Raw genomic sequence first — 24,000 nt, 5'->3', positions numbered from 1 at the left:
GGAAATAAGTCAAAATCTCTTTATTCAAAATGCCTGTATGCGCCCAATAATGATTGTGGAATGAGAATACTGTCATCAAGTGTCAGTACAAAACTTTCTTTCACAAGCACTATTACAGAATAATGATAATCTTTTTTATCTGGAAAAATTCCAGAAAACTTAGAGCTTTAACACTGTATAAGGTCCTTTGGTTATTCTAAATTATTTTACCATTGCTATTAAAATGTGTAAGAACTAAATATAATAGTAGACAAATTTTGAAAGATGTTTCCTTTTGATATATCTGGAAAAGATCTTGACAGTTTTTCTGTGCTGAGTATTGTTGAGGACAGATTTTTTCCATGAGAATTTACATTTAAAATAAAAATGAAAAATTACACAAATGACTTTATTGAACAATTTCATTTATACACAGCTTTTCTAGAATTTATATATTGCATAAAACAAAGTTAACTATAGCCAAATATTTAAAATATTAGTTTAGGTAGAAATTCACATTTCCTGATTATAGTTGTGTTCTTTTCCCCTAGATAACCAACTCGTTTTTCTTCAAACTTTATAGTAGTAAGTCTGAAATACTTTAGAAGGGAGAAGTCCTCTTACTTTATTATTACATAAAGCCTATTATTTTGTGATCTTTGGTGGGTTTTTTTTTTTCTTTCTGTATTTCTTTTCTGTTTACTTGAAGAATACAGAAAAATAGAAACCACTGTGAGTTTGTGTTTGTTTTTTTTTTTCTTTGACACATTTCCTCATTCCTAGTTGACTCTAATCCCAGAATTTCTTTGAATTCACTTTATAAATTTCCATGGATTGTTTTGTGAGTAGTTATTTCTCTGCAAGTAAGGTTTGGGACCTGTGCATATCAGCACTTTTTTTTTTTTTTAATAATTCATTTACTTGTTTCTTGTTACCTCTTTTTAAAGTCTATATTTATTGAATGCTTATTTTGTACAAGGCGCTTTGCTGAGGAATTCAGAGATAAATAATGCAAAATCTCTACTGCCCTCAGTTCACAATCTAGTATACTAGATTGAACTTTTTGATGACTTAGCCAAGTCAGGAAAATATTTATGCCTGTATCCAATATTGCTACTTTATTAACTTGTATTTTATTAGTTAGCATATTGAAAAATGGTAAAGCAACATCAAAGGCATTTCTCAAAAATACACCAATTGAACAGAAAGAAAACCTACTTGAATGTTTCACAATGAACAAAAACACAATTTTGAAAATAGTATAAAACTTGTCAAAGAAGCAAAGACAAATAAAATTTCTGCATTTAAATTAACCCAGCTTTAGTCTTATATAATTTTTTTTTTAATTATTCCGGACTTCTGTTAATGGAAAGAAAAAAATCATCTAGTTTCAAAGCTCTCTAATATTTAGAGGTTTAAACCTCAGTTTTGGGTATAACAAGTGTGGAAAATACATCTTCAATAACACAGTATTGTGAATGTCCCTCTGCCCAATTAAGCATTTCCACATATGTCTAAATCTTTAATCTGTAAACTGAGCACCATCATGTAACTTAACCTTAATGTACACATATGAGAATTTAAAGCTTATTAAAGCTTAATAAAATAATATTAATAATTTAATATTATTAAAAATATAAGGATTGACATACCTTTCATATTTCTTCAGGGTATGCCAAGACCTGGCTGAGGATGACTGAAAGAGAACATGGTTGAAGGCATCATACATTCATAAAATAGAAATGATCTTTGAATAGGAAAGTTGTGGGTAGGCAGAAGGGCTTTCATAGGTGAAAATTTAATAAAAATTGTAGGTAACTGGCAGTCTTTAAAGTGATGTGTTTTTCCTAAATGATTCTAATTTAAAATCAAGCATCAACCATGTTTTTTGTCTTTAAAAATCTGAATCTTTTGGAAAAGTTGAATAGGCACCACTATTGTGAAATTCTGTAGAACAACATAGATGTCTTTTTAAGTAGAAAACCATTTTTTCAGCTCTCTTAATACTTGTTTGTGTGTCCTTTATTGTGAAGAAGTAATTGTTTCACTGTGTTCATTGGTATAATGTGTTCTTTGTCTCTTACCTATGCACTTAAGCAACTAAACTCAGCTCGCCTTGAAGGAGATAACAATATGGTAAATTTCTCTTACATGCTCAACTTCCTGCATGTAAAATGGCTGAAGGTTTGTTGGCCTACTGTGTTTTCTACGTCTTGAGTAAAGTGCCTTCTCTTGCTATTATCTGCTGTAAAAGTCTAAAGTAGTCAAAGCCATGAATTCATTAGTCCAACAAAAAATACAGGGAATACTAGCTGAAGTAATATTGGAACTTGAAGAATAGAAATTTTGTGTTCTAATTGCCAAATATATTAGCTATGCCAAATTCATATTTTAGAATATGAATTTATATATAAATATATAGTGCCTTTTATACCTAATAAAAGACATTAATTTAACTGGCACTTTGTATTTTCACTTTTGGCAAAGAAAATTAACAAAATTTACTTAACTTAGAGAAAAGTGTAAAGTTTACAAACTTTGTTTTTCAGTATCTTTGATGTTTACCTTAATTTTCACCCAAACTCAACATAGAATTAATTTCTTACGCAGTTTCATGCCAAGACACACTCACCCCCCATATTTCTGTAGTAGCCAGGCCCATTCCCTGTCCAGTACTAATTTACTTTAGAAAGTTACAGAATAGTGATAGCTTTGGGCAAGAATCAGGAGTGAAAATTGTTCTGTAGTACCCAATATATATGTTGAGCTTGATTTGAGGATTTGAGTTTTGAGATGTTAGCAATTTTTAATTTTTAACAAAATAGAAATTCATAAAATCTGAATATAGACCAAAAACTCATAAACATTAGCCAATAAAAATTTATAGATGTAGTGTTTGGCATCATATTCCTAGATACATTATTTCCATAGAAGTAGTATGGAAACTGCAGTACAGTTAATAATAAATTCACAGGTAACTGACTGCCTTTATTCCATTAGCATTGAGCTACAAGGGGCAAAAAAATTCATGTAATGGGAAAGTTTATGTACGGAGTATTTAAAATGCATTTTTGTTGTTCTGAACTGCTGTAATTAATGAAGCCCTGGCTAAATTAGGGCTTTCCTTAGATAGCAAGAGAATGCATTCATTTATTTCCATTGTCCTATCTGTAGGTGAATGAAAATGTGTGAGACTATTTCAGTCATTGGTAACTTCGCATATAAATCATAGGTTTTATTTTAGGTAAGGATATCCTAAACAATTAGCAAAACTTTATTTCACTTATTAGGCATCTGTTTTGCTACTGATGTCATCTACTTAAAATAAGATGTGTTTAACTCTGGTCATTTTAAATTCATTACATCTCAAGTTTATTGTGCCCCACCGGTGGCTATAGCAATGTCTGTTTATCCTTGCTTTATTTTAGTTTCCTAAAATTCTAGAATTTTAGACCTAAATGAGAAATTAGGAATTGTTTAGTCCAAACCTTTCATTTTACAGATGAGAGAACTACAACTTACTCCCAGTTTTAGAAAACTATTACGTAGTAACTTATAAAATTAGTATATGATGCAAAAATTAATACTATTGATCCATATGAAGGCATACTTTCACAGTATATTAAGCTGTACTGATTTAGTTACTACTATAATTACATTTTTCTATACTAAGTTGTAGAAAATGTTAAATTCCAACTTTCTTTCATGCTCTATATTTTTCTCTAATTTTTAATGCTGGCTAGATTTGGGCAGAGGAAGTGACAAAAGTAAGTAAATTATTAAACTATAGAGTTATGAAACAATTTAATTGTTATTCATTCAGTAAATATTTATTGGACAGCAGCCATGGGGCCATAGTCTTTGTTACTATATCTTACAAAATCTGAAAATTACTATAGAAAGCTCAGATTGTTTGGCTAGAAGTAGCTCCCTAAGGCAGTGCAACAATGTTACAGAGATGTGCTTTGCACACATTCTGATACAATGTTACATTAAGTAGTAATCTTGCCAGAAGCAGTTTAAATACTTGGTTTACTTACATGACAGTTATATAAACTACCGTTTACACCATGTCTTGTATATTCAGTAAAAACTGAATATATCATATGTCACACAAATGAATTTTGTAGATAGCTGAAGCTTGTTCTCTCCAGTAACCAGAGCTAAGTCTTCTGTCACTTTAGTTGAAAATACTGTAAAATAGTATTTTACTGCTCCATTAAATACAGGATAACATATATTTAATTTTACTTACAGTTGGGTATGAATGTACATTATTGTACCGTGTAACAATTAGATCCGTTGTTTGTTTTTGAAGTATGTTGTCTCCTCCCTCAGTGTCAGACTGTCACTTTTAAAAGCTGTCCATATGACTGCTACTAGTAGTCCCTCTTTCCATGTTACCATTCCTAATCTTTTCTAGGATGGGAAATAAAATAGTCAAGCAAGAATTTAAGGAATAAATTATGACTTTAGATTTGTTTCAGTATTTGAGGTCTTCAGAAGCATTTTTTATTTACTCCTCATGTTCAGGCCTACCAAAATTTGACCTGCAGATGAGGACAGGCTGAAGATTGAGGGCAGATGGTAATTGTGGCCCCTGACTTTTTCTTCTTTTTTTTTTTTTTTTTCCAAACGTTAACTTTTTATTTTCTGACTTTGTAGGATTGCTGCCTATAAGGTCTGTTCCATGTATAGGTTATGAGGGTTTTGATTCTTTGAATTGGAAATCCAGTGTGAAATTGTTGACGCCCACTCTTCATCCCCCTTTGTGGAATCCATTTATCAACTTAGTTTCAGGTCTCCCTTCACCTCTGATTTTTTTCCTGAACCTCTAGCTTGAAGAGGATAGAGTAACGTGGAAGAGAATATAGGTTGAACAATAAAACCAGGGTCTCTTCCACTCTGGTTAGCATACAGATACACCAAAAAATTTCTGATTCTGCAGTCTCTGTAAGTTAGGGAAATATGTGATATGATGGAAAGAAACTCATAAAACAAATATTTACATTGTGTGTGGGGGGCAGGGTGTGTAAGTAAAACTTAATATATCAAAGTGGATTGGGGAAGATTTTTTTTCTTCTGTACTTCTCACTTCTGCCATTTTTATAATTTAAAATATGTATAATTTTAAAACTTCATATTCCTCAAATATTTTAAGATTTAAGCCTATAGAAAAAATAGGTGACAGAACAAGATTGTCACAGCAAATGCCTCAAAAGCCTGACCAAAATTTCTAGCTTACAGTTACCCAGACCTGATATCACAGATCAACAAATTCTTGCCCTTTTTCCAAGTTACATCTTAAAACAATTCTTGCTTCCCTAACCCAAGTTATGCTGTCATATACTCTGGCAGGAGAAAGTCTCTTCCCTAGAACTTAATGTCTTAACTGTAAAATTAAGTCAGGGAATGAGGTCTTCTGGAGGACAGAATAAAAACCCTTTAAATTCACCCTTTTTATCTATCTTTCTAATATGGATCATTCTCTTCCTAGTAAATTGACTATGCCAAACCTATTTCAGTTACCTCTGCCTCTCAGATTAATTATGATCGTTACGTGGGTCAGAAGTAGAGATGGTTTGGGAGGTTTGACTACAGCCACCCCAGGCATACAATGAAACTTGTTCAGGAAGTGAGATTCATTTACTTCTGTCATTTACCTTTTCTAAACACAAAGTCTAAATTGTGCAAAGAATGACTTCCTAGGCTTTGTAATATGGTGCCTTTCTTCATAATTTATATTTTGCCCAAACACGGAAGACTGACCCCTTATACTTTCTGAGATCATTTTATAACTTTTTCCACTTCATGCTCAAACTTCCCAGTTACTTAATCTGTTACCTAGTTCACTTGCTTATACCTTATACAGAAATATTGCCAAATAGAAGGCTTTTCTGCCATTTCTCCTAAAGGCCATTAAATCAAATTGTACTTTCATAGAGACCCACGTGGAACTAGTCTTGTTTACTTTTAAAGTTTATTTATTTTTGATTTACTATGGGTTCTTCTAATCAAACTTTTCTGTAGTCAACCAAGCAGAAGAGTAAATAATGCAAATGTAATACTGAAGTAACTGGTTTTCCTTAACACTTAGGAGGATCATTGATTCTTTTCTTCTCCTGGGACTTGATTTCCTACTTAATGCTAGCTTCTGGATGAAGCTTACTTCAGCCCTATTATCAAAGCACCATGCATTCTGATTTCAGTCAAGTAAAATTTAATTTTAACTCTTGAATTATTGAGTAATTCAAACTTATTTCCATAAATCCAATCTGGTGGTCACTTCTAATCACCTCTGTTGCCAGTGGGATGAGAATGACTAAAGCAACTGATGATGTATTTTGCTGCTACTTCCTTTTTGACTGGTTCACTGGGTTAACTGTTGCCACCAAAAAGTGAAGGAGAAGGGAGATGGGGTGTGCAAGGAAAAGGTTTAGACCTAATTTTTATACTTACTACAGTCTTGGAAATATTCTAATTACTTGGATGGGGAGGCTATTCATTCTGGAGAGGTAGTAGAAGATAGCATTATTAGCGGTATTTCCACCAATGATGATTCCATGTGTGGGATAAGCTAACTGTTTTGCATGAGCTGTGAGATTTTATTTTTCTCTTCCTCACTTACTACCAACCCTCTGGCTAAAGGTTTAAGATGTTTTTTGCCATTATTTACTATTTTAGGTCCTGTTAATTTTTTAGTGAACTGTTTTGTCCCAGCAGTGAACCTGTATCAGAGGGCTGAAGCTAGTAGTAGTGGTGTGCTATTATATACACCTTTTTCCGGCTCTGAGGTCAATGACTTCACCTTGGTAGCTTGAAATGAGCTGTGGTTGGAGTATTTGTACCATGAAAATCAGCACATTAGAACTCATTCACCCCACTCCCAGCCAGTTTACCAGCACACTACTGATTAAAGGTCCCCCATAACTTGCAGAAAAACCCTAGCATATCTTGTATATAATAGTGATGCTTAAGTTTGAAAATGCAAAGTTTGGAAAGAAAACTGAAAAAAAAAAAAGTCATTTATGCAGTAAAGTTCTTTGAAAGAAGCTAAGAACTATGTGCCTAGAAACAAATGATATGTTTGGTAACTAAACAGAAGAGGTTAAAATCCTATGGCTTCACTCTGAAGTTTGTTCATTTGAGATTAAAGACTATCTTTAACTTCAAAGTAAAGTAGCTATAGTAATAATTGAGAATTTTTTTAACAATTTTTTTTAAGGATTTTATTTATTTGAGACAGAGAGATAACAGAGAGAGAGCATGAGCACGGGGAGAAGCAGGCACCCCGCTGTGCCAGGACCCCCCCCCCCCCAATGTGGGGTTATGCTGGGATCGTGACCTGAGCTGAAGGCAGACGCTTACCATCTGAGCCACGCGGGAGAATTTTTTGAAATATTATTTTATACATATAAACCAATATTCTTAAAATGTTATGACAGTATATTGACTGTCCCATAGTAGTGTTTGTAGGCTTTTATGTGTATGCCATTAAGCTTTGACATTAATAGATTCTTCTGAGTGAAGTACTGGTAAGGAATTGGGTAATGTAGAAAAGCTAAGGTGTAGAAAACAGGGAACAGTTTAAACACAAAGCAGAATCAGGGACTTGGCAGCTTCTCATTTGGGGTTTACTTGGGGGATTTTTAAACTATCTTAACAAATGTACATAAAATGAGCTAAGTCCTCTAATAAAATTCTAAAGCTATGTTCCAATTTAAGTCTGAACAGGAATTGAGAATAACTCAAAGTGAATTTGATCGTCAAGCAGAAATTACAAGACTTCTGCTAGAGGGAATCAGCAGTACACATGTGAGTGTTCATTCACTGGAAATTCATTTGAAACAGAAGACTTTGATGGTCCTAAGGGACTTTGAGGGGGAAAACTGAACTTCAAAACTTTTTCAGTCATTTATCAAGGAAATTTAAATTATAGCCCTTGCCAAGATATATGAAGAAATATTTTAAATTTTTGTTTACACCTCATCACCTAGATCTCCCACCATCATCAAAGCCATTTGTTGGTGTTTGTTGGCTACATAGTTTGTTCTTACACTATTAACCGAGGTCAGCCTTGGTAAGCCTTGTAGTAGAATGCTAGATACTGGTGATTCTCCCTGAGTACATGTTGTGGTCTGTTGCCCCTTGGAATTTAGCACTTTTAAGTAGATTATAGAGCTAAGAAGTAACTGTAACTTTCCTTTACAGGCCCATCATCTCCGTTGCCTGAATGACTTTGTGGAAGCCCAGATGACTTACTATGCACAATGTTACCAGTACATGTTAGACCTCCAGAAACAACTGGGAAGGTTGTAATTTCCTTTTCACACCTGAAACTCTTGATAAGAGAGGAAATTCAGATTTTTGCATGTGAACTAATAATAGAGATGAAGATTAGAAGGATTAAAGACTTTTATTAGCTTGCTTAAAATCAGATTTTTTTTTTCTTTAAGGAAAGTGTCGGACTCGTGAGGTAGCAAAAACATTGTGAGCTCTCCTAGCATCCAAGAACTTAACAAGGATGAGAACATAATTTAAGTGAATACTTTTTTAATGCTATATAAAGAAAACTTAAAAGTGTTTGAAGTTCATTTCTCTCTTAAAATACCTTCCAGTTAGTTGAGAAGGATTACACTGACACTTATTTGCCCTTAGAGATAAGCTAATTTATACTTACTCATTACTTGTTCACTGTTTTAAAAAAAAAAGTTTTAGAATAGTCTATAAGACCTCAAGCCCATAATGTAATTATTAAAAATCATATTTTAATATACTTTAAAGTATTGATAGCACAAAATGTGCATAGCTCAGTCATTCATTCATCAAATGTTTATTGAATACCTGTCATATACCAGGCACTGTTCTGTACTCTAGAATTATATCAGCAAACAGAACAGGCAAAATTGCTTACCCTTATAGAGCTCACATTCTAAGGTGACACTAGAAATAAAATGATGTATAGGACAAACATGGTCTCTGCTAGGTGTAGGTAGAAATACCTAGATATTTAAAGTCTAGGTAGAATTAAAGGCCATTGGCAGATAGGCCAGGTAGTAAGTGGAAAGGTCGAAGTGCAGGTTTCTGTGAAGGACCTCTGTGACTCAGGTGGGTCTGGCAAAGTTTCACAGATGAAATTATCGTAGGGGGAATAATCTAGATGAAGAAAGGAGCAGGAATGAATATTCCAGGCAAAGGAAGAACACGTACATGAAAAGGCCAGAGAAAAGAGAGAGTGGCAATTCAGGGAACTGACAGTAGTTTGTTCTGGTTGGAGTATACATAGTGTTTAAGAATGGAATTGTAGATACGGCTACAAGAGTAAACAGGGTCATGTCACCAATGCCTTGTAAAGTAAGTAGTGATAAGGAGTTGGGGATTTATATAGTGAAGAGCCATTAAAGCCAAGGGAGTGATATGTAAGAGTTGAAGGAGAAATATTAAGAAAAGTTATTTTCAAGGAATAAGTTTTTTAAAAAATCACTTTGGTGTTCTTTTCTGCATTTAATCCTTTAAAACTAGACCTAGAACAAAATTAGGCACATCCACAAAACGAATTTTAGATCTTAAAGATGAATTGTAGCCTGATACCACTGGTTATTCCAATAAGATTTATAGAAGATTTATACTTCTGTATATTTGAAGGTTTGTTTGGTTTTTGTTTTTTGTTTTTTTTAAGATTTTTTTATTTATTCATTTGAGACACAGAGATACAGAGAGAGAGAACATGAGCAAGGGGAGAAGCAGAGGGAGGGGGAGAAGCAGGCTCCCTGCCGAGCAGGGAGCCCGATGCGGGGCTCAATCCCAGGACCCCGGGATCATGACCTGAGCCGAAGGCAGACACTTAACCATCTGAGCCACCGAGGTGCCCCTATTTGAAGGTTTGTTAATGGTATTCCTATCTGAAAGCAGAATGCCACTTTATCCCCACATTATTACAACTATTTTAAGCCCAGGAAGCCTTAGTACTTCCTTTTCACTTTGTCCTGATACTCTGGGGGTGCAGTAAAGGGATTGCTGTTGTTACCATTCATACTTGTATTCTGCTTAAAGCCACACAAATGCTTGGAACTCTGCCATTCAAACAAAATGCTAGTTATTGCACTTTTGGATAAGCTCAAACATTACAGAGTGAAATGGGTACTATTGTTCTAGCCCTCAAAGAATTAGATTACTGGTAAGGACCAATGATAGAGAGTGGGAGGAATTTTAGGTCTTTAATGTTACAAGCTATGCTTTTTAAGAGAGTATATAGAAATATTCAAACGCAGAACTGGATAAATCATCCAATTCCAGACTAATTCAGAAGCTATTTCTGAAGAGTAGAACCAGGTTGTAATGTTAATGGTTATAATAGAGTGATGGTAGTAGTAATAGTAACTGAATAAGAGCAGTCCCTTAGGAAGGGCTCCAGTTGTTCCCAGGCACTCCTCTAGACACCTCATATATAATGTGATAGCCCTCACACCAGTGAGGGTCCTAAAAGGACCCACATTTTACAGATGAGGAAACAAAAGCACTAGTCACAAGATTAGTAAGTGTATTTCATTTTTAAATAATTAGAAGGTTTTAATATATCAAGCTACAGTGGCAGAAAGTCTGTAGTTTTTAAGATGTATCAATAAAAGTTCTTAGAAGGTGAAAATGGTCTTTCAGGGTTTTGTTGTTGTTTGGTTGGGGTTTTTTTGTTTGTTTCTTCTTTTTACCATTAATTCCCCAAAATTGACATAGGTAGACCTCATTGGTAAACAAGGACTAATTACACTAGTAAATTTGAAAGTAACATTCCATGATTAGAGACTTTAAAAACCACACATATGTGGGGAACAAGAGCTTTTTTTTTTTAATCTTCAGAAATGTATATATTGGGGAAACTGAGTTCACTGAGGAAAAGATGCTAGGAAAGGTGTTCCTAACTTTAGAGTAAAACCTGAATTAGAAATTAGGATTTTTTGTCCTTAGAACCGTGTTATCCACCAGAGAAATATTTGCTTTAATTTTTAAAAATGCACTATTTCAGGCATGAAGGATACAGTGTAAACAAAACAGACCAAATCCATGTCTTCGTTGAACCTACATTTTATTTGGGGGCAGAGGGAAGTAGAAAATCAATATGTAAATTACATAGTATATTAGAAGGTGATAAATGCTATGGAGAAAAATAAGCAGGGAAGACCTTGGTTAGGAGTAGAGGTTTACACTAGTTAGGGAAGACAGACTTGAAAGATGAGAGGAAGCAAAGCAGGTAGGCCGGCAACTGAGAGACAATGCTCCAGGGGAGTGTACAGTAAGTAGAAAAGCCCTGCAGCAGGAACATAGCTGTGATGTTCAGACGGCAGTAAGGAGGGCTTGGCTGGAGATGAATTGAGGAAACAGGAAGCTGGGACACAGAGGGCTTTGGCCTTTACTCAGAGATAAGGAGTCTTTGGAGGGTTTTGCCCTGAGGAGTGATACAATTCGATTAGCCTTTGACAGGATCATTCTTGCTCCTCTGTTAAAGGTAAATGTGAGGGGGCATGGGTGGAGGCTAACAGACCTGTTTAGAACTGATTGCAATAATTTAGTCAGTAATCCAGTCAGGAGATGATGGTGGCTTGGATCAGGGTGATTGTGGTAGAAGCAGTCAAACCCTGGGTATATTTTAAAGGTAGAACCAATAGGATTTGCTGACAGACTTCATTTATATGGGGCTTAAAGGAGTCCAGATTTACTGCAGGTGTTTGGCCTGAACAACTGAAAGAATGGAGCTGTAGTTAATTAAAATAGGGAATGCCGCAAGAGGGGCAGGTTGGGATAGTATATCACCCCAGTTTTATGCCAGAAGCCCAGTTTTAGACATTTGAAGTTTGAAATGTCTATCAGACATCTAAGTGGAGAATACCCAGTTGTAGGACATGCAGGTCTGGAGTTTGGGGGGTAAATTAGAGGTAGATATTAGAGAGTGGTCAGCTTATCAAGGATATTTAAATCTGAGACCAGATGGAAGACTGTAAGTATAGGTAGAGAAAAGAAGAGGGCTAAGAGTTGAGCCCTAAAGCACTCCCAACATAGAGAGCTTAAGGAAGCAGTGGTACGGAATGAACAGTGAGGTAAGATGTAAACCAAGAGTGTGGCCTGGAAGTCAGGTGAAGAAGATAGAGGAAAGTGGAGGGAAAGAATCCACTCTGATCACTAGATAGGTCAGGTGAAATGAGGAATGTTAATAGACCATTGGATTTAGGACACTGAAGTCATTGCTGACCTTGACGAGAGTAGTTTTAGTGGAACAGTGGAGGCAAAAGCTTGTCTATAATGTAAAAGAACAAAAGGAGAGGGACTGTGATGGTGAGTTTAGATAAGTCTTTCAAAGGTTCTAGTGTAAAGAGGAACAGAAGAATGAAGCAGCAGCCAGAGGAGAAAGTGTGTCTAGCAGATTTTTGTTTTTTAAGATAGGAGAAATTTGTAAGCTGATGAGAATGATACAGTACATGGAGAAATATGATAGCATGGGAAAGAAAAGGAAGACTTGCTAGTGTGATATCCTTGAGAGGAAAAAGAAGGTGAGCTTTTTGTGCAGAGGTGAAGAAATTAGCCATAGAAGCGTGGACAGCTCATCTGTAGTAAGAGGAGAGATGATCACAAAAGCATAGATGTTTCCTGATTGTTCTTTTTCTTCTCAGTTCAGAAGGAAACAAATCATCAGCTGAGTATAAAGGTTAGGGGAGAACTGCTAGAATTTAACTACTCTTGTTTATGCTGCTGGCTGACTGTGATTTCCAGATGGCCCAGTGGTCATATAGAGAAGAAGGAAATTGTATTTTATGGAGGGATGAATTTCATTCACCTTACCAGATGAGGCCTTTTATATTTATTAAGATTTAAATACGAATTTTCATAGGAAATTTTCAGCCTTAGAAATGGTTGGATGAGAATGAATATAGGCCAGCCAGTTTGTGCTGTTTTCCACTTAGTATTGGAGAAACAGTAGCTTTAAAATAAGTTGAAAATTTTAATTATCTTTAAAATATTTATAAGCACACCAATCAAAGAGATTTTACTAATTTCTAATAAAACTTTTATTTTTACCCCTAAAAAATACAAGACAGAATGAACTTGTGAAATTTGCCCTATTCTCCCATTGAGGCTTCATTATGATAATTATTAGTCAAAACATATTTTTTGAATGTCTGTGTCCTCACCTGTTTGTATGTCCATAAGGGAATGATACTGTTTCATCTTAGTATCTTCAGCTTGTGGTAGTGACTCTGGACATGTGGATACCCCATAAATATTTGTCATTTGAATAAATAGAAAAATGTGATTGGATCAGTTTTATAAAAAAGAAAGTTTGGCTAGCTATTCAAATATTTCTCAAAGAATTAACTTGAGAAAACTTCACTCTTGTGATAGTATCTAATGTAGAAGTAGTTTTTCGTTGATATTTTATTTAACAACTCTTAAAGGCAGGAAAAGATTAATAAAACATACTAGTAAAGGTTTTTTAGAAGTGTTTTAAGGATAAACTCATTTTTTCAGGGAAAACATTTTTTAACTTTATAATTGTGAAGACAGCTTTGAAAAGAACTTTCAAGGACTTATATTTGGAAAACACCTGAATTTTTTTTTTTAACACATGAATTTTTTATAGTATAACTGGCCCAAGAGGCACAAGTTAGATAGCAACCTTTGTCATTAAAATACTACTGACGGCTGTAAATCTTTAGCCCAAGTGGAAGTTGGTAGAAAGTAAACACTGCCACCAAGTGGTGGTATTTAGAAGCTCTAGTCACTTGGAAATAGATAATTGGCCATTTTCTTTTCGACAGTTTTCCATCCAGTTATTGTAACAACAATCAAACTTCTGTGGCACCCGTACCATCTGCTTCATCAAATGTGATTGGTTCTTCTGCCTTGACTTCAACAAGTGGCCTAGTAATCGCCTCTCCTACCAACCTCATTGACCTTAAGGAGTGCAGTGGCAGTAGGAAGGCCAGGGTTCTGTATGATTATGATGCTGCAAACAGTAGTGAATTATCACTTCTAGCAGATGAGGTGAGTAAGATATGGGTATAAGAAAACCTGTATCATAGATTGACATACCTTCTAGTATTATAATAAATTGTAAATTCCTCATTACTTATTTGGAAATAGTTTATCGCGAATACTTTCATATATTTAAGATGGTTATATTAACATTTTATTTAAAAAATGACTATTCTTTAACAAAATAGAACATCACAGAAATATTTAAAGCTTTTAACTGCTAAGTAACTAGAAGATTTCTAAAACTGCCTCTAATAAAATCCTTTATCTTTTAGCAAAGTTGATGATAATGTTTAAAGAACTTTAGTAATGAATAAACAGGTTATAAATCTGGTTATTCTTCTATGTGCTTATTTTGTAACATAGTTAATAACTGGAAATATTTTATTTTGTAGGTGATCACTGTGTTCAGTGTCGTTGGAATGGATTCAGACTGGCTAATGGGGGAAAGGGGAAATCAGAAGGGCAGGGTGCCAATTACCTACTTAGAACTGCTCAATTAAATAGGTGGACTATGGAAAGATTACCCATCATGACACCAGTATTTATATACAATTAACTCTAAATAAAGCAGGTTTAAGTATCTTCCATGTTAATGTTCTTAGGAGACTGAAAAGAAAATACCAGCCATCAGAAACCAGCCTTTCTGCCAATAAAATTGCATGGTGAATGTTTCATTACAGAATTTATGTTAGTGCTTTCATGCCAAGAATGTTTTCTTACAAAATTCTCTTTCTACTGAGGTTTCACTAATAAGCAGCTTCTACTTTTGAGCTCCAACTTAAAGCAGAAGAACTGTTTTCTACTGAATTTTTCATTATTGGCAAGCTTTTTCTTTTATGTAAAATAAATTTATTGTGAATTGATATCAGTGACTCATTTATTAGGTATAATTAATAGCCAAAGAATAAAATTAAAATTTGTTTTAAGCTTTTGGTTTAAAAAGAGCTCTAAGATATAAGTCTCTTTTGTGGAAGATATAATATTTCTGAATGTTTCCATAAACAGAAATGCAGTTATACCATGTTTACCTTGTTTTCCAACAGAAATTGAATTATTTCAATATTATATCTTCAGTGGTTTATTTTGGGGGGTTGGGGGGTTTTTATTAAACACTACTGAATGATTTCTTCTAAATTTAAGAAAAACTAGTCCTTGAAAAGCATTACCATGTTACTCTGGTATATTTTCAGTTAAGGTTCTAAAACATCTGGAACAAGTTCAATTCGCTAAACAGTGTTTTTTTAAGATTGTTCAGTTGGAACAATTTAATGCATAATCAGAATCGGATCTGTTAAGAACATACTTCAGTAGAGAGAATTTCTTCTTACAGAACAACAAATCCATATCAAAAATATGGATTAGTGCAACTACACCCATCAAAGAGGAATATTGTATACAAACAGAATACATCTTTGGTTACTCTGAGCCTACTAATTTTGAATATTTATTAATGAACTTAGGTTATCTTGATCAGGATCCCTGGTTATGAAACACACATGAAATCATTAGTGCCACACTTGCAGTCAGAAAATTGCTATTTGGACCATTGCTGTGAGTCAGATTGTTCCCATATTAGGACTGCTGCATTCATTCTCATTCATTCATTCGTTATTCATTCATTGTTGAGGGCCAGGCACTATGCTGATAACTGGGGATATTATCTGTATCCCCAAGATGCACAGTCCTTCCCCCTGCAGACCTTAAAGACCAGTGGAGAATACAGAAAAATAAGCAGTTGCCATATAACAGAGTCCATGTCATGATAGAAGAAATACAGGGTACTGTGTTTGGGAACTTTGGGAGTCACCTAATTCGGATTTGGGGAGTGGGAGATGGTTTGGAGAGGAAGTGTTCCAGGCAGAGAGAAAAATTATGTGCCAGGCCTGGAGCCAAGAGAACGTAGCATATTCTGACAATAAAAGTAGTTTAGTCTGGCTTACACAGGAAGTGCAAAAGTGTAGTTCATTTCTTCTAAGAATGTTAATGTATTGAAATATTTTTTGGTACTTTAAAAAATGAACACTTAACACAAAAGGTGTTTTAAAATGTGTTTAAGAGCTCCTAATTAAGAGCTTTGTAAACGTGTTGATAATAATTCAGTTCACAGTCAAACTTTAACAGTAGTGTTACCCTCTTATTTCTGTGCTGAGACACATTCCTCGGCAGTTTTATAATTGTACAAAGATACTTTGATTCACACTGTGAATCACCATACTCTTAACCCCAAAAGCTGTTCAAGCCGTTAGCTAGTTATATCACCAAGTGAGTGAGTGAGCTTTTTGTTTCCCCAGAAAGGAAGTTCTACAGGCAGCCTGGAGTACCATCTTTTGTGTGACATGAGTCCAGGTTTAGATTTTAAAAGATCATACAAAAAATCCAGGTCAACTCAAACAGCAGCTATAAATTAGGTTTATGGGAAGTAGAGTAGTAAAGGGGGAAAAAGTACAGGTACTGGAGTGAAATGGCCCTGGGTTCAAATCCAGTCTTCCTCACATCCTGTGCTCTTTGAGCTTGGACTCCATTGTATAAACTGTTGTTTCATTATTAGTAAAATAGGGATAATAATTATGCCACCTTAAGGTTACTGTGAGGATTCTATAGCAAATGTTAACTTGTATGGTAAGTCATTTTTAGGGATAGGTTTGACACGTAGTAGAAACATTCTATAAATACCAGTTTCCCTTTGTTAGCCTGTAAACTTCCTGACCAATCCAGAGTGTAGGCCTTGTTTATGACTGTGTACCAGAGATACCTTTTATACCCACGCTCCATTCTACTCATCAACCCTGTCCTCCACCCCATTTAAGTCAGACCTAGATTTAGGTTTAACCTCACTGCAGCCAGCATGAGTTTTTATCAGAACCTCCTGTTTTCCATCAAATGAATGTTGATTATAATAACCCAATAATGTGCAGCAGCCTTCAATAATGTTAAGGTTCAAATGCTTCTTGTGCCTTTGTCTACCACATATCCAGCATAACATGTGGACTTGTTCTTATGTTTGTTGCTTTTTTATTTTAAAGGGGTTTTGTTGTGGGGGAGGGGGATTTGGTTTTGGTTTTTGTGGGTTTTTTATTTTGGTTTTGACTTATGAAGTCATGGTTTTAATTTTTACTCAGGTAAAAGCCCATAAAGGTTCTTAGGCATGGAAGAAAAGCTTGGGAAGGCTAATAATTCATGGTGCAATTTAAAATTATTTAAATAAGCTCTGTGCCCCTGTTACTATACCTAAAAGTATAGTAACATGTGAAGGATGCACATATGAATGAAATAATAAACTTGGAAATAATTGTAGGCTCTTTTACAGACAAAAATGATTGGATTATCTCTACATTTGTTCTCAAAATAATCTAACCTAAGAGGTCATGGTGTTAAATTGTTTTTTATGGTGCTAGTCAGAAAAATGCGTATTGTCAGACGTTAGGTTCCAGAAGTGGGAATGTGCCTCATTCTGAGTAACAGGAGAACTAAGAAACCTGAGTCTAGGGTCGCCAATGGGTGAGAGTCCATCCTCATGGTCTGCCATTCTCCACCAGAACAAAGGGACAGAATGTGAATGGAGGGGCTGGTGTGGGAGGGCATTTCGGAGATACACTGGGAAAGATGACAGAGCACAGGACAGGGAGTAACAGTTTTGTTTACCCAGAGAGGCCCAGCTTACCTCCACGCGTTGACTGGATTCCTCAAAAAATCTCTTCCCTAAGCCCCAAATGCTTGAAATTTTGAAATCTGTTGCTGAGTATGTAGCACTTAAAGCCTGAGTAAGGAGCCACGTAATAGCTAGCTAGCTTTGCCTCAACTCTTCCTCCGGATGATGCAATGGCTCCTCAAAAGGACAGGAGAGAGTTGTGCCCTTTCTCCTGCATTATCCTAATTAGGAAGTCTATTCAGGAGGCGCCTGGGTGGCTCAGATGGTTAAGCATCTGCCTTCGGCTCAGGTCATGATCCCGGGGTCCCGGGATCGAGCCCCACGTCTAGCTCCTGACTCGGCGGGGAGCCTGCTTCTCCTTTGCCTTCTGCCTCTCCCCTGCTCATGCTCTCGTGCTCTCTCTCTCTATCTCTCTGTTTCAAATGAATAAATAAAATCTTAAAAAAAAAAAAAAGTCTATTCAGTAGGGCAGTGGTTCTCTGTGAGACCCCAGGACAGGCAATTATCAGCATCACCTAGGGACTTGTTTCAAATGCTAATTCATATTTCCAAGTACTTTCTACCTTTACGTGTGCTGAATTTTTTGTCCTGAAGAGGCTGTAGAGCTAGTCTTAGTTCTTCCGTGTAGTAAGACAAAAACTGTCTTCTGATCTTCACTGTATTCTAGCACTGTCATAATTAGATAGTTTTATAATTTATTTGATTAGTATGTATCTGTCAGTCTAGAATGTAGGCTCGCTGAGGTAGAGGCTATAATTCTTTTATCACAATGAAATTTCCAACTCTTAGTACAAGACCTAGCACATTGTATGTACTCAATAAATATTTGTCAAATGAAAGGGGGGAAAATGCAATTCCTAAGGCTTATCCAAGATCTACTGAATTAAACTCCGGAGGGAGGGGAGCGCCCAGCCATCTGTTTTTACAAGTTTGAGAAACACTTCAGTAGAACAACAAAAACTTGCCTTCCACCTTCAGGGACTATCTGACATCACTTGAGAAATTCTCCCTGCCTTACTCACTGTCACCCAGCACTGCTCTCTCAAGTGTAGAGGCGCCTTGCTGGGCTGTATTACAAGTGCGTGTGATGGAATAATAAGGGTATGCTTAGCATAAGCAAGGGAAATAGTACTTGGAATGCCAGGACTCGGTTGCTGTGGAAGGTTTCTTGGGAATGGATCCCGTAGTCTGAAGAAGGGTAAGCACTACGACCATGCACAGTTCCACTTAACACAGTGACAATTTGACATCAAAGCACCCTGACAAACCACGAAAGAGGTTTCAGACTAACGTTTACATCCCTGTGCCTCAGGTTGCTATGCTCTTCCATTCCTACTTCACAGGGGACTTTTTAAGAATTGTTAATGCTTTTTTAATAATACAAATCATCGATGTGTTGGTAAAAAGGAAAAAAATGAAAATTTAGTTTAAAAGAAAAATCACCTATAATCCCACCCTCTGGGAGAACTGTTATTTAGGTGCATAGCCTTCCAGACTCTCTGTGCATTTATACATTTTTTTAAATGGAGTCAAGTTGTACATACTGTTTTGTAACTTTTTTTCACTTGACAGTACCATAACTATTCTGCTGTGTCAAATATATTTCTACATCTTTTTAATGGCTGCATGGTATTCCATCATATGTGCCACATTTTATCAAACTATTGTTGATTTTTAGGTTTCCAATTTTTCACTAATAAACTGCTTTAAAGAACATCATGTTGCTAAATCTTTTGTGTGTTCTTAATACTTCCTTAAGATGAATACTTGGAAATGGAATTGCTAGTGGAGAGGATATGCCAGTTTTTAAAAGCTTTTGTTACTGCCACTTTGCCCCCCAGAAAACTCACCAATTTACACTTATCAGTAGTATATTTAAAAAAAAAAAAAAAAAACTGTTTCTTTTGAAGGGCTTCCAACCATACATTCTTAGGGCCTTCAGTTTAAAAATAAAGTGCAAGAGGAAGATAAAAAGACCTTACAAAATTAAAACAAGATCAGTCTTAAGTTATTCCAACATGACATTTACCGTTTTACCTTCTCTTAGGTGTTTTGTGATCCTTTGGGAATGTTTGTAGTACTAGCTTGCTCCTTGCTTTAATTCAGTCTCCCAGAAGCACAATCACATTTCTGACTTTTGCTCAAACGGTAGGAGAACAATCTTAAGTAGACTGGAATCTTGTGGTAAGTCTGATGCAGACTTCTTGTTGGTTTTAGAGAGCATAGCCATCAGAGGGGAAAAAGAAACTTTGGAAGGTAAGCAGAACATGGCTCTCCCACTTGGTTTCCTGGTTCTGTGTCGGTCAACCTCTTTGAGCCTGTTTGCTCAACTCTAGAATGAGAATAATACAAACCTCCCTTGTAGGATTGAAAGGATTACCATGTTATGGACAAAGTGGCTGGCACCTAGTAGATAATTTATTAGGATTTCTGGCTGAGTGTGTTAGAGCAGTTGCTGTTATCAGCCTCTATGGAGTAAATATCACTGCCATTGCCAAATCTTCCTGTAAGCTGTCATAATAAATGGATATTGCCTGGGGCGTCTGGGTGGCTCAGTCGTTAAGCATCTGCCTTCTGCGCAGGTCATGATCCCTGGGTCCTGGTATCGAACCCCGCATCGGGCTCCCTGCTCGGCGGGAAGCCTCCTTCTCCCTCTCCCAACCCCCCTGCTTGTGTTTCCCTCTCTCACTGTGTCTCTCTCTGTCAAATAAATAAAATCTTTTAAAAAAGTAAAAAATTAAAAAAAAATGGATATTGCCTGGTATAGCCTATTATACCTACAAAATCTGGTTCTTTAAAAAGCTGCCTGATTTTTCCACACACTCAGGTATTCAAGTATCTAACAAGCTAAGACTCCCAGACAAGGTGTATAATAGATTTCAACTACTGTGCTTTTATGGCCATGTATCAAAGTGGTAATCATATTATTCTAAAATACTGAGCTGGACATGCCAACCATGCCAAACCTCCCCTTCTAATTGAAACTAGCCCACACTTGGCTGCGAGAAGCTGCCACAGAAGGCTCAGCTCAGTAAAGGTAATGGCAATTAGCAAAGTCCCAATAGCATCTCCAGAACTGGAGATCAGAATTGATCTCTAATGAAAGAAATTTATTTAGACGTGTATCTGAACTCTAAAAGTTGCTTAGCAGTGGGGCGCCTGGGTGGCTCAGTAGTGAAGCATCTGCCTTCGGCTCAGGTCATGATCCCAGGGTCCTGGGATCGAGCCCCACATCGGGCTCCCTGCTCCGCGGGAAGGCTGCTTCTCCCTCTCCCACTCCCCCTGCTTGTGTTCCCTCTCTCACTGTCTCTCTCTCTCTGTGTCAAATAAATAAAATCTTTAAAAAATAAAAATAAAAGTTGCTCAGCAGTATTTCCAAAAGATAGATGTCTCAGGGTTAACAGCTACAGTAATCATAGCAGACAAAGCCCCAGAAACCAACTCATCACATTTGGATGAACCCCAGGAAGTTTAAATTAACCTCTGGTTTGTTGACTATAACTGGGAGCTACTCAACCAATAAAAAGTGAGGAGTAAGAGAACTGAAGAGGGATGTAAAGAAGGAAGCCTATAGAGGAGGCTTCAGGTTTATGAGAACAAAGCAGATATTAAATAATTATGAGGCCAAAGAAAATGGGCTATTATTGTAAGCAACTTTTTGGAAGCCTGATGCACCAGGGTTCAGTGCAGATGTTTCTGCCTAGTCCCATGTTCTAGTGACATTGTTTGAAACTCGAGCAGCAGTAGGTAGTCCCTGGCAACCACATACTCCGATGGCTGCCTGCCTTCTGTGCGGTTTTCTCTGTTCAGCCTGCCTGAAGACCCTCATTTGTTAAGAGCAAGCTCAAAGGCTCCCTCCTCTACAAAGATATTCTGGACTCCCTCAGGCAGAATTAATTATCCATATATATATGTGTGTGTGTGTGTGTGTGTGTGTGTGTGTGTAACTCAACTATGGCATTTATTGCTTTGAATTGCAATTACTTGCTAACCTAGCTGAGCTCAAGGACAGGGATTCTGTGTCCCCTAACTCCTAGACACCTGAAGCTGAGTTTCAGCAATCCCTGTAGCTGCTTCCAGTATTCTAATTTCTACAAAAGATGTACTAATGATTCAGACTTAGTCCTATTATATGTGTGTTTGCCCTAAGAAGCATTGCTCCTTTTGCACATCAATATCCTAGAAAATGCATGTCTACTTTTCTTTGAGAATAAATTCCAGAATCGATCATTATTATTATTTCCAGTTGACTCTAGTTCATTTTTATTTTATTATTTTATTTTTATTTATTTGAGAGAGGGAGAGAGCACAAGCAGGGGGGAAAGGCAGAGGAAGAGGGAGAAGCAGACTCTCTGCTGAGCAGGGAGCCCGATGAGGGGCTCCAGCCCAAGACCCTGGGATCATGACCTGAGCTGAAGGCAGGCACTTAACCGATTGAGCCACGCAGGTGCCCCTCTAGTTCATTTTAAACAATGCTCATCACTATTTGTATTTTACAAAACCATAATTTGTTAGAGAATGGCTTTTTTTTGCTGATTAGATCTATACTTGAAGTTAAATTTAGGATTAGTCATCTCAAGTCAAGATTGGGCTATTGATGTCATTAACTTCTCCATGTAAATGTTCTCTGTAAAATGGGTTAACTTTCCTTCCTGTCTCTTCTCCTCTACCTCTTTTTCATCCTACCTTTCTTTCTATTTCTGTGCATGCTCCTTCTTCCTTCTTTCAGAAAGATTAGATGGCTAGGAGAATGTATACCACATAATAGGGAAAAGTAACATACAAAAGAAAAATGATTAAGTAGGGGCACCTGGGTGGCTCAGTCAGTCGGTCAAGCATCTGACTCTTCATTTCAGCTCAGGTCATGATCTCAGGGTCCTGGGATCAAACCCTGCAACTGGCTCCTGCTCAGCATGGAGTCTGCTCGAGATTTCTCTCTCTCTCCCTCTGCCCCTCCCCCCACCACTCATGCTTTCTCTCTTTTTCTCTCTCTAGAATAAATAAAATAAATCCTTAAGTTAAAAAAAAAAGAAGGAAAAATGATTAAATAGTAAAAAAAAAAAAAATGTGTGATAGATTATGCTCAATAGCTATTCCTGAGTGGCAAATCTGATTCAGATTTTAGCAGCCAAAGAAAAAAAGGAAACATGATAAAACTTCAAATCGACCATTCACTGATAGAAATATACTGGTGCTCAGAAAGCCACTCAAAGACGTGTCACCAAAGACAACATCAAGCACCAAAGCCCTGATTCAGGAATTAAATGTAACATGACTGCTATTATTACAGTTTTCATCAACCTGGGAGTATAAATGAGCACAAAATGATTCATTTAACACCCTGAAATATAATGACTCTGAGCCTTCCCTTGTCAAGGATTCCCCATCCCTACCTAGTTCTAGCCATCTCTAGGGACACTGAATATCCACAGATCAATGTTCTTTCTACGTGCTGGGGCAGAAGGGATTCAGGGACCTCCCTCCTGCCTCATTCCAGGACAGCTTTGGCCCTCCACCCACCTCACACCCCTATTCCAGCCTCAAAAACTCTGTGGCCACAGCTAGTGTTGCAGGGGTCTAGCGGGCCGTAAATTGGTGAAACTGGAAGGTCACCATTGGCCTCTGATGTAACATTCTACAGAACTGAGTAGGGAATGCTGGTTTTTTTTTAATTTTTTTTTTAAGATTTTATTTATTTATTTGAGAGAGAGAGTGAGAGAGAGAAAGAGCACAAGAGGGGGGAGCAGGAGAGGGAGAAGCAGACTCCCTGCTGAGCAGGGAGCCCGATGTGGGACTCGATCCCGGGACTCCAGGATCATGACCTGAGCCGAAGGCAGTCGCTTAACCAACTGAGCCACCCAGGCACCCGGGAATGCTGTTTTAATTAATTTAATTTAATTGGAGGCAATAAAGTTGTTCGTGACGCAAAGTCTTAGCTGTTACATGATAGAGCTTTTTCCCTCACCTCTACAACTCATGGGGGCCCGCTACCTCGGCAACACATGGTGACAGGAACACTTGTGCTTCTCGTTAACCCCTAATCCACCCCCTTTTTCAATGCTATCTACAGTACCCCCTGCCAGGTTCACTGCTCCCTCAGACAGAGATGGAAATCAGAGCTCTAGGGGCATGATAAGCCTCAACTGAGGGCCTCTCAAAGCAAGCTCCCCGAGTTCAAGCGTTCTTTCAGTTTGTACACACAGACAATTCTTTCAGGAACAATCCCGGATGAGGATGGCTGGTGAAGACAAATCCCACTACTATACACTTTGCAGTGTCCACCTAGAACCAAGGCTCCTCTTCGTCCCATAGTCTTTGGCCCCAGGAGGTTGGGGGTGGGGGGCTGC

At 36.9% G+C, this 24,000-nt stretch overlaps 1 protein-coding gene across 4 annotated transcripts in view; it reads left to right on the top strand.

The window, feature by feature from the left end:
- The window catches only part of SH3GLB1 (SH3 domain containing GRB2 like, endophilin B1), a 35,608-nt gene extending 20,265 nt beyond the window's left edge, over positions 1-15,343 (top strand). For 2 of the 4 annotated variants that reach the window (XM_035018124.1, XM_035018122.1), the window contains exons 6-10: positions 2,077-2,163; positions 7,705-7,794; positions 8,191-8,291; positions 13,785-14,010; positions 14,397-15,343. In XM_035018124.1, coding sequence (XP_034874015.1) covers positions 2,077-2,163; positions 7,705-7,794; positions 8,191-8,291; positions 13,785-14,010; positions 14,397-14,504 — 612 coding nt within the window. In that variant the 3' untranslated portion in view covers positions 14,505-15,343. The remainder of the gene's footprint in view (positions 1-2,076; positions 2,164-7,704; positions 7,795-8,190; positions 8,292-13,784; positions 14,011-14,396) is intronic. The other 2 variants (XM_035018121.1, XM_035018123.1) reach the window with 2 other exon arrangements.
- Positions 15,344-24,000: the final 8,657 nt, after the last annotated feature.

The sequence above is a fragment of the Mirounga leonina genome, unplaced genomic scaffold, assembly GCF_011800145.1.
Source record: "Mirounga leonina isolate KUSES-001 unplaced genomic scaffold, KU_Mleo_1.0 Mir_173, whole genome shotgun sequence".
Classification (NCBI taxonomy): domain Eukaryota; kingdom Metazoa; phylum Chordata; class Mammalia; order Carnivora; family Phocidae; genus Mirounga; species Mirounga leonina.
The sequence above is the reverse complement of the archived record's forward strand: the minus strand, read 5'-3'. Positions and strand labels throughout refer to the sequence as shown.